This window comes from Sciurus vulgaris (genome assembly GCF_902686455.1).
Source record: "Sciurus vulgaris genome assembly, chromosome: 17".
Lineage (NCBI taxonomy): Eukaryota > Metazoa > Chordata > Mammalia > Rodentia > Sciuridae > Sciurus > Sciurus vulgaris.
In genome coordinates this window covers 44,206,835-44,218,227 of record NC_136478.1, presented here as the reverse complement: position 1 = coordinate 44,218,227, position 11,393 = coordinate 44,206,835, and the positions used below count along the sequence as shown (strand labels likewise).

General features: G+C 53.0%; 1 protein-coding gene across 1 annotated transcript; it reads right to left on the bottom strand.

The window, feature by feature from the left end:
• Window positions 1-283: 283 nt before the first annotated feature.
• Window positions 284-8,357, bottom strand: KIRREL2 (kirre like nephrin family adhesion molecule 2; the record flags this gene model as incomplete). Its single annotated transcript, XM_079117320.1, is given in 17 exon segments — window positions 284-1,085; window positions 1,087-1,118; window positions 1,388-1,426; window positions 2,628-2,693; window positions 3,016-3,119; window positions 3,410-3,514; window positions 4,343-4,562; window positions 4,708-4,808; window positions 5,098-5,230; window positions 5,321-5,448; window positions 5,737-5,885; window positions 5,967-6,072; window positions 6,319-6,469; window positions 6,915-7,075; window positions 7,235-7,384; window positions 7,950-8,099; window positions 8,306-8,357. Coding segments are annotated over 17 exon segments (1,884 nt in total). The 3' UTR covers window positions 284-1,048.
• Window positions 8,358-11,393: the final 3,036 nt, after the last annotated feature.

The window sequence follows — 11,393 nt, the reverse complement described above, 5'->3', positions numbered from 1 at the left end:
GCAACTCTGAATGTGCATGTGTGTGTGTATATATTTGTGTAGTTGTATGTTTAAAACATCCAGAGTGTGAAACAGGTAGCAAGAGACTGAGAGGTGGTTGAGAGTCTTTGCTCCTACCGTCACCTCACAGGCTAGGGTAGAGGAAGACCTTTGGAACAGGTTTGACGGCCCTTTTCCTTGATGAAAAATAATAATACCAGGAGAATGCTCAAGACATGCTTGCCTCTTTGGCTTTCTTTCTTTTTTTTTTAATAAACATAAATATTCTTGTCCAAGAGCCTCCTTCATTCTCACAATGATAGTTCTCACCCTATCCCCTCTCCGTGAGTTCAGTTCATTCTGTCTTTGAGGAAGGTGAAAGGAATCAAGATGGTTGCACTTCTATTGGCCAAATAAAGTGTTGTCAGGGAAAGCCAGGAGACAGTGAGGGTGTCTTTTTTCTTTTTCCTTTTTTTTTTTTTTTTTTTTTTTTTTCCTCCTTGGTGGTGGTCCTGGGGATTGAACCCAGGGGCACTTTACCACTGAGTTACGTTAGCAGCCTTTTTTATTTTTTATTTTGAGACAGGGTCTCACTAAGTCTCAGAGGTGGCTGGAATTACAAGCATGTGCCACCATGCCTGGCTTATGCCTTTCCATATTGATCCGCCTTGTACTATTCTTTATTCTCAATGCAAGTGGTCATCTTGAAATATCTTTCCTCAGTAGCTAGAAATGACTTCCATTCCTGCCCCTAACTTCCACCCCCCGGTCCTACATCTTGAATATCTTTTGTGTGTGTGTGATACTGGGGACTGAACCCAGGACCTCTTTCAGGCTAGGCAATTGCTCTACCACTGAGTTCCATCCCTAAAGCCTCGAATGTCTTTTACACAGAAGAGTAGGTGGGCACAGTGGCCATAATGCTTCCACTTGGGGCATTTGCTTTCCCTGAGTTGACTCTGTATCAATGATCCTGATGATTATAATGATTCTTCCCTCCCTCAATGTTCAATTTTGGAGGAATAAGGTTGTCATCTAGTTCTGGTCCCTCAGAAATCAGGACAACCAATTATGGCAAGTTGAAAATCCCAGGACTCTTCAGTTGGAGATGTCACACATGAGTCTGGAGACGTGGGTGGCTTGGCATGGGGAAGGCAGCATATGGGAAAGGGGGAGTCCCAGAGGCCAGATCTGGGGGTCCAAAGGATGTGGGTTTTATGTAGTTGGCAAAAGCTCGAGGATGAGGTGTGGTGAGATAACCTGCCCGGGCTCTATACAGTCTGCAGGGAGGGACCATGTCCAGGTGTGGGTTGAAGTCATAGAAGGTAGGGGTCCCTGGAAGTCCAAGTGGGGAGGAGGGTGGTAGGAAGAGGCCTCCTCCTGGAGCTTCACCAAGGCTCAGGCTCACACTGACCCCTCGCACTTTGTAGTAACCATTGGTTGGGTCCTGAGGGGATAAATGGGACTTGGTTTGGTAACACATGTAAAGGTACAGGAAAGTGAGGATCATGGATGGAAAGACGTACTGAGACAGATCCTAGAGAGGGACGAAAAGAGAAACAGGAGCAGGAAAAGACCCAGAGGCAGAGAGAGACATAAAAAACTGGCAGAGTCAAAGTAAGACAGAAAAACAACCACAAAAACAAAGGGACGGAGATCAGCAGAAAAGGTAGACACAGGGACAAAAAAAGGGTGACACAGAGACAGAGGAATACCCCTACTGAGGGGAGGGGTGGCAGTGTGGAGGAAGAAGCAGAGGGAAGGTGAACCGTTCATTCATCTGCCTGATAGCCCCGAGGCTCTGATTTATGTTATGCTCTGTATCACTGCTGGAGGCATGTCACGAGGGCAGACCTGGCCCCTGTCTTCATGGGGCTCCCAGGCCAAGAGGGAAATGACAAACCTCCAGATACAGCAGAGACCAGACAGGTCAGAGATGTGACTAGGGAAAGAACAGGCCAGGATGGGGCTGACAGGGGACCCTTCAGCAAAATGATCATGCTGTGACAGGGAGGCCCAGGACAGAGTGGTTTGTGGCTGTGATGGAAAAAAACACAGAATAACCAGGCTGTGATGACGAAAGCACTTCCTAGAACAGGCAATGTCTGAGCCTGGAGGAACGAAGGAGGGATTGGATGGATGGAGGAAGGTGGAGGGTTTCAGGCCTCCGCTAAGTGCAGAGGAAAAAGAAGGGCTGTCAGTGGGGAGAGCGGGCCTGGGGCTGGAACCAACGGGGCTGTCCTGCAGTGGGACCCAAAGGTAGGACAGGTCTGGGAAGATTCGACCTAGTATGGGACCTAATAGGTAGAAGGGGCCTGGGAAGACTGTGGATAACCAAGGAGAGATATCCAGAAGGCCTGAAACAGAATAGTGATGGGAGAAAGAATGCTTGGTCAGGACTCCAGCTGGAAACTAAGGCTGGGCAGATAAGTGGAATCAACAAATAATGCAAATTGGGGCTGTGGAGCTGGATGAGATGACCCAGGAGGTACGTGTGTGCATGTGCACGTGTGTGTGTGTGTGTGTGTGTGTGTGTGTGTCCCTGATAGATCTCAGCTCCAGAGGAGACAGAATGAAAAAGGAGGAGACAGAAGCAGGGAGAGAGTTACAGACACAGTGAAAGAGACGCTTCCGCTCCCAACACTCACCTTGGTCTCCAGAGCCCCTTCCTCATCCAAAACCAGGTCACTATGGTCTGTATGCACGATGGGGCCCTGGGGTAGGGAAGATAGTGAGAGGGAGTGGTTAGAGGAGCCTCCTGCCCCAGTGCCAGACCCCAAAGACCTTCAGCCAGTCGGTGGAGGCCAGGCAACAGTGATCACCTGGGAGCAGGGACCTGGATTCAGGACAAGAGGCCCAGAGGGATATATTGGGCCTTAGTAATGATATGGTCAGGGGTACATGTGGACTTGGGGTACATTTGGATCTGGAATCACTATTAGGACTGGAGCAAAATTTGAGTTTGTGGACTCAGTCAGACTAGGTTATTATTTGGGTGTGGAAGCACAATCAGATCTGGGGATCCTTTCATCTTACCCGTTCCTCGCCACTGCCTGTCTCTTCCTCCTCAGGACCCCTTGAACTGGAGCCATCGCTACTTCCTGGGATTCGCACCAAGTTCTTTTGCTTGGAGAAAGAGGCTGCAGCCCCAACAGTGAAAGACCAAGGTAAGTGACCGGCAGGATCACAGTTTGTGGAGCTCAGTAAGCCATAACAGAGAGGACTTGGGTAGATTGGGTGGGGAGGGAGCCCATAAGAACCTTGGTCTGAGAAGTGGGTGGAGACAATGAGCAGGGGCTGAGGAGGGAAATGACCGGAAGGAGAACCAAACTGTGCAGGGCTAAGTCCCAGGGCCAGCAGTCAGTGGGCAGGGCATGGGTGGGCTGGGGGGTTGGGGACTTGGGGACTGGAGACCGGCTCAGGCACTCACCCTTGCTGTGGTGCCAGCAGCAGAGGGCCACTACAGTAATGGCCATAAGGATAGTTGTGGCTGCAGCAGCTACCCCAGCCACCATCGGCACAGTGGGCAGTAAGTCTGCAGGGAGAAGTGACATCCTGAGAAGGCTGAGCAGAAGACCGAAGAACAGCAGAGAAACTGAAGCTCAAGGCTCAGGCTTGAGATCTCTGGGTTCAAAAGGTCACCAAGTATGGGAATAGCCAAGGTTTGTTTGTTTGTTTGGTTTTTGTACTAGGGATTGAACCCAGGGGTATTTAACTACTGAGCCACATCCCCAGTTCTTTTTTGTATTTTATTTAGAGATAGGATCTCACTGAGTTGCTTAGGGTCTTGCTAAGTTGCTGAGGCTGGCTTTGAACTCGAGATTATCCTGCCTCAGCCTCTTGAGCTACTGGGATTACAGGTGTGTTCCTAGTTGGGGACTTAAGGACTCATGAATGTGGGGTTCCACAGGTCTGAGAGTGTGTGAGTTTAAACTCCTGGGCTTTAGAGAGTCTTAGTGTTTGAGGAATCTTTGTGTGTGTGTGTGTGTGTGTGTGTGTGTGTGTGTGTGTGTGTGTTGCTAGGGATTGAACCCAGGGCCTTGTGCACACGAGGCAAGCACTCTACCAACTAAGCTACATCCCCAGCCCTGTTTGAGGAATCTTTTACTTTGCAATTTCCCACATTTGTGGGCTCCTTTTTCGGGGTTCTTAAGTACAAGGTGTCTTTTGGTATAGGATTCCATACTTGAGGGAATTTATTGTTTTGGGGTCTTAGGATTCAAGGAACCCATAGTTTTGAGGTCCCAATGTTTCATGATCTCTACATTTGGGAGTCTTATCCTTTGACGGCCTTACTCTGGGAATCTCTGCATTCCTGGGGTTTGGAATTCCCACGCATGGAGTCTTTGGACCAATGTCTCACCTCTACGGTCCAGGTGGATCTGGGTGCCTCCCTCACCCAGCCGGTTTCGGGCACTGCAGTTGAAGCCACTGCTAAAGTCGGACTCCTGGGTCCCGGAAATGTGTAGCACAGAGATCAAGCCTGGACCCTGTCCCCCTTGACCCTCTGGCGCTGGGAATGTCTCCACTAGGAATCTGCCTCTTGACCCTGCCTCCAGGAAGCCTTCAGCCCAAGACCAGACCTGGGAACACGAAAAAATGAGGGAGATTACTGAGGAGCCTGGGGAGGGAGGGAAAAAGTGGGTGGGACGCTGGGAAAGTCTGAAAAAGTCATAGTTGCTTCAGGGTCTGGCTAGGCAGGTCACCGTAGAGGAAACTCTTCCTTACCACAGCTTCTGGGGCTGGGGAGGAAAACACTAGACACTGGAGGCGAGCGGGGCCCCTCAGGAAGGCGGGCGCAGAGTGCAGGGCGGTCACTACCGGGGGAGCTGGAATACAGATTATGGACCACTCAGGAGAGGTCTCGCCCTCCACAAAGCCGATCGTGAATCAAGGGAGACCAGGCCTGGGCACTCCCGGCTAACCCCAACTAAACAGGTCATGCCCCTCAACCACCCTCAAAGTCTTGCTTTCAACAGGTTGGCCTGCAATCACCAGGCCCGCATCTACAAAGCTTGTTTCAAGGTCATGCCCACTCTCTTCGGACCTCACCCCCTTTGCCCACTCCCTATCCCATGACCCCCCCCCCCCATCCTCTAGAAAGTCCCTCTTTCTCACCATTCACCGTCAACCTAGCCTCCGCCGTGCCGCCCCCCAGGCCCAAAAGCCCCGGCTCAGCCCGGCACACGTAGTTGCCTGCATCCTCCGGGCCCACCGACTGAAGACGCAAAGTGGGCCCTGAGCTCAGCACCTGGGACAGTGAAAGGGCATTGGGGGCGGGACTTTGTGAGGAAGCCCGGTCCACCCCGACTACTGCCACAGGCCCCAGATGGAGTTTCACCTGAGCGCCACCGTGGCGGGTCCAGGTTACCCGTGGGAGGGGGTTCCCGCGCCAGGCGCAGTTGAAGGAGGCGTCTTCTCCCACGTCCACGGACATGGGCTCCGGCTTTGCCAGCAGAATCGGTCCAACTGGAGGAGGAAGAGAAGGGGTCACATGGCTGGGGCGGGACAAGCCTTGGTTTAGGATCAGCTTCTTGGAAACACTCATTAAAGAGCCTAAGTATAGACACCCAGTCCACGGCCCTCCACCCACTAATTGTCCATGCTTACATGCCCCGGACCCGCCCCTGCCCCGTTTTGGCACTGACCCGGCACAGCCAAATCCTGCCTATATCCTGTTCGCAACCCCAAGTCCTCCCGCCGCCCGCTACAGCCTCTCCCTGCTTTGGCCCCACCCACGACCCCGCCCCTGCTCACACAGCACGTCCAGCGCGGTGCTGCGGTTGGCGCTACCCACGGCGTTGCTGACCTCGCAGGACACCGGCTCGGTCAGGAACGAGGCGTCTGCCACGACCTCCAACCTTGGTCCGCGGGCCCCAAGCACTGCAGAGCCTCCCTTTGCCCACCTACAGAGAGGATGGTACTGTTAATGTCTCAGCCCTCCCAAAACGGTGCTTTGGCTGGAGAGAGGAAGTCTTCCTCCTCACCTGTAGCCGGTGACAGGAGGTTGGGCTGTGGCCTGACACAGGAAAGTGACCTTCTCTCCCTCCGGCACGGTCTGTGGCTCGGCAGACAGAGTCACCACTGGGGGGTCTATGGGAATGGGACAACTGTCAGTGTGGGTGAGGGCCTGGAACACATTTATTGCCCACCTAGGAGTCCAGTCCTCAGACCCTCCAACCCACTAAGCTGGATCTGTACTTCCCTCCTCCCTTTGAGCCAGGAATCTGGGCTTCCAGCTCCCAGTTCCTCAACGTGCTGTCTTTCTGTCCTCTCCTGCTCTATCAGACCCAGGAATTGAGGTCCCACCCACTCTTTCCCAGGGCCAACTGAACTCACACTGTAGGCTCAGTGTGATAGCTGTGTCCCTCCCTGTAGGCAAGGCCTGGCTCCGGGCTCGGCAGACTAAGGTGGCTCCATCATCATGGCTGGAAGGGGTGAAGAATAAGGTGCTCTCCACTGAGCCAGTGGTTCCTTCCTTCAGCAGGTTCTGGAGATTATGGATAATAGTAATGATTTCATTCACCCTTTATATACGTAGTGCTAACAATGTGTTGGGCACACTTCTAGGCATTTACAGGTATTATTTTATTCAATCCTCATAATTATCTTATGAGGTATATACTATTAACCCCATTGTACAGATAAGGAAACTGAGGGACAGAGAGGTTACACTTGATCTTAGCCAAAAGGCTGAGAAGCGATGACAGAGAGGTTAAATAACATACTCAACATCAATCAATTAGCAAGTGACTGAGTCAGGATTTGAATCCAGGTAGTCTGGCCTTAGAGTTCTTACCCTGAATCACATTCCAAAGGTCCTAAGCTTTGAACCCTTGCCCACCCCTGCTCTGTATTCTGGATGAGCCTGTGATTGGAATGGGCCCTAAGTTTTACTGATTGGACAAGGAGTAGTGAAGGGATTAGGACCTGACCTGGTGGAAGGTGGTCCCATCCAGTCGGACACCATCCCGGAACCACAGCAGCTCAGGGACAGGGCGGGCATCTCCTCGGCTCTGACAAGTCAGATTTGCAGGAACTCCAACAACCAGAGACACAGAGGGGCCGCCCAGCACCTGGGGGGCTTCAGGGGGCACTGTGTGGTAGATCTTGGGTCAGAACTGGATCCTGAGTCCAGAAATCCTTATCTTCACAGCTCCAACCAACCACTTTCCTAGTCTTTCTGGACTCTGATACTCCTAGCTAGTGCTGGCTAACCCCCCGGCTCTCAAGGACAAGTGGGCTGGATCCTTACCTAGTATGTGCAATTGGGCTGGTCGTGATCGGAGACCTGCTTGAGTAGCCTGACATTCATACAATGCTTCATCCTCTAGCTCCACAGGCCTAATGTGGAGGTCATGTTGGCCACTGGCTGCATTCCCTGATATCCAGTACCGGGACCACCCTGAAGTCAGGGAAAAAGCAGTCACACCATGAGTCTGAGCTCTTGACCTCAGAATGTTTTCATCCCCAAACATACCACACCAACAAACTGGCCCACACATTCCATGGTTAGACACTTAAAAAGTGTGCATTAGACCCAGAGAAATGAACCCCTTCCCAATGCAGAGTCACTGAAAATGTGGTGGTGATAAAGTCAGATTGGAAAACAAGAAAATGATTGCTATAAACTTCTGGGCTATGATAGTGAAAAGGAATAAGAAGCATTTGGGGGAGAGCTGGCAACAACCCAAGTTATTGGTTACATGATTGTCTATAATTATTTGACAACTTGTCCATTTCTGTTTACTGCACTTTATTGCATTCATATAATATTTTAGAGTAAAAATAATAATCCAAACTCTATGAGCCACCCCCAAAGAAGCAGCTCAACAACCAGGACTCCTAAATATTTACCTGATCCCATCAATTTCCCAGAGTTGAAAACGTCATAAAAGAAACTCAGATACAGCCCAAGCCCAGCAGTCCTACTCTACTGCCAGTTTGCCTGGAGTAGAGGGCAGCCTCACCTGGCAGGTCCCTTTCTCCTCCTAGAGCCAGCCCATCCTTTGTCCACTGAACGAGACCCCTGTATGCGCCCAGAACACAGGGTAACCGGGCTTCCTCCCCCAGCAGCACCACCAGGTCCTCAGGCTGTTGCAGAAAATGGGGCGACCGGTCTAGGAGAATGGGGAATGGCAGATCTGAGCTTAGCACATTAAAGAACTCCCTCACCCAGGACCCAGGAGGAGTCCAGCTCCCAACCCGCTCTTCCTTCAGATTCTGAAATCCAGGATTCCAGAATCCTCAGACCCAGGAGTCCCAGCCCCAAAGCGGTAGCCGATAAACAATCCTCCCCATTTCCGTCTGCTCCCCACTTGGGTACCTGCGCGCCCTCTAAAGCAGAAGAGGAGGACGAGGAGGGCGGGGACCAGCATCCTGAGTGTGTGTCTCCCAAGGTCCACAAGACTTGCTCTTGTACTGGCTTCGCTCCAATTTCCTTAACTGCAGATCTTTCACCAGCCAGGATGGGAGCTCCCCTTGCACCCTACTTTTCGCCCCAGGCTGGAGGTCCCCTGTCTCTGGCCTGAAGTCCTCCAAGTTTGCTCATCCGCAGCCTCTGACGCTCTGAACGCCTGCGGGTACCGCGCGCTGGGTCTCTGAGAGACCCCAAGAGGGCCGGATCCCACTCGCTCCGCCCCCGCCCGCCTCCTGGGAGACCCGCCCTCTTCCCATTGAGAAACTCCCGCTGTCTGGACGCGGATGAAACCGGACCCGGGGTACGGGGTGGGGAGGGCAGCCCAATTGTGGTCTGGGAGCCGAAACACCTGGGTGCAAGGAAGGGGTCCTGCCTGGAGTGGACACCTGCGTCCTGCCGGCTTTGGTGGAGAGTCCTGAGAGCGGGTGGTGAGGAGGAGGAACAGGAGGAGAAAAGGGAAAGAGTGGAAGAAACTTGCTCAGCCTGGGTCCTGGAGGGACTGTGATGAGTGGAAACCGAACTATAAATGGGAGCCCCTGGGGCCTCGCCAGTTTCCGCGCCCTGGGGAGGCGGGGCCCAGGACTCCCGTGTGTCTTCGGGTCGGGGAGAGGGCACCCGGATGCGGGAGCGCCAGCTGGGACCCCTGAGAAAGCGGGGCTCAGCTTTCTACATCACAGAACTCCTCAAAATATCCCTTCGCTGCCTCGTTATTGCCGCAAACCGTAGCACGTCCTAAGACCCAGGAATCCAGGCCTCCAGTTCCTCCTTTCCCAGGACCCCGCAGTCCCGGCCCAGCCCCTCTACCCATTCCGTCGGCGGGGCCCCTGGGCGGTGGTTGCCGGGCGACGGCTGGGAGGCGGCGGTGCCCGAGTTGGGACAGGCAGGGAGGCTGGGAACTGCGCAGCTTGTACTGACGGCTCCATGCAGCCCAGCTGGGGCGTTCCCACGCTGCGCAGCTGGCCGAGCAGGTGGGAGGAACGCTGAGCTTACTGAGGGGGAGAGATGGGTCTGGAGAGATGGGACCCCCGGTCTGACATCTGTGGACCTGTAGGGATTGAGGGTCCACATTCATATTCTCAATTTTTCCTGGGCTTAGACTCCTGCCTCCCTAAGTGGCAGGGGGTTGGACTTCCAGGTTTGTAGGGACTGGTGGTCCACATCTCTGAGCTGATGGCCTGAACTCAAAGCACCGTGCAAGCAACATGGTGCGGTTGGGTGATGACCAGAATATCTGGTCTTAAGTCTTAGAATCAGTGGATTTAACCACAATCTCTCTCCCATCCCCATACAGACCCGGGAGGATTTGAAAAGCTACAGACAGTAACATCTGTCTGAAGTCCTGTGGGGGGAGGGAGGCGGGAGGATTGGAGACCTGAACTCCTGGGTCCTTGGAGAGAGGGACTGAGAGTCTGAACTGCTGGGTCCAAGAGAGGAGGGTCCTGGGGACCCAGACTCCTAATTCTGGGGGCTTGAATTCCTGGCTTCTGTGTTGTGGATCCAGGGCATGGGTGTTGAAATAGGATGGTCTCAGATCTAGGGCTCCTGAGTCTTGGGGAGGAAGTCAGGTGATGAGGTTGTTTTTCCAGGCACCTGACATCTTTTCCCCTTCCTGGCTCTCTGGGGCCACAGACATGGAAAAATGGAGAGCCCAAAGTCTCTGGAGCATGCAGAGAAGGAAAACAGCCAAGGTGGAGGGTAGAAGGTTTGTGCTAATTAAAGGTCCCAGTAACTGACAGCTCTACACCCTGACCTCTGGGGACACCATCTGGTGAGGGCCCCATGACAGACCCTCCCAGGTCTGTATCCAGCTCATTTCCCAGGAGGCGGGGAGGCAGTTGGGAAAGGGAATGTGGGAGGAGGGCAAGGAGTCAATAATGGAGGACAGGGGAGAGAAAACATAGGGTGCATCAAGGGTGGAGCTGCCCCAGCTCAGGCCAGATGCCTTGTCTCGGTTCCTGGAGGAGGATCAGATAGGGGGTCACGGGGAGGGGGAAGAAACACGAACCGTTGTAATTCCTGTAAGAGATAAGCAGACAGAAGGAGCTTATCCCATGCCAGTGCATGTGCACCCTGGGATGGGGAGGGCAGGCCAGTTAGCATATGGTGATACAAGTCAGGGATGTGAGAATGGGGACCCAGTGCTGGAGAAACTAATAAGAGGAAGAGGCGCAGGCAGGGAGATTCACTGAGAACAAATATTTATTGAGTTCCTGAGGTATGAGAAGCAGAGTGTGGGGTAGGAGCAGCGAGACAGGAGAACAGAGCACAAAAAGGAAAAAAAGAAAAAAATAGGCTTAGAAAGACAGTGGAATAGTTCATTAAAGATTGAGATTTAACTATGTGAGAGAGAGAGGAAGAGAGACATTTTAAAGAGATGGAGAAAGATAAATCAAGATGGGTAAAGAGAGGGACGGAGACACACAGGGAAGGGAGGAAGAGATGGGGGGATGGTAGGAACAGAGAAAGAAGGAAATTCATGGCGTCTTTGCCAAAGGTCACCCACACTGAGGGCTGGCAGATATGGACTCATCTTTTCCTTGCACTGTCTGACAGCCCTGGGCACTGCACACTCACAAAAGACACTCGGTAATACCCAGTCACACGCTCTGCACGCACCTTCACAAATCACAGTTCACTCTCGTCTTCCTTCCTCTCACACGCAAGCTCACACACAGGCACACTGTCACACCCACATGCACACACAGTTAACTTCACTCTCTCCCAGGTGCACATACACTCTTGCACATTCCCCAGCAGAGATCCCCTGTGTCACTGAGGGGCTGATTGTCTACTCAGGGAAGGATGGGACTTGCCAAGGTCGTGCTCTGGAGAGGGAAGAGCTGGAGACTCCTTGCCGCCCACACAGACCCAGCCATCTACTCCTCAAGCTGAGCTGGGAGATGGCCCATGTCTGATCTGCTCTCCCAGGCCCTTGGGGTCATGGGAGCTGGGGAGGCACCAAGGAATGTGCCTGGCATGTGCTGACAGGGGATTT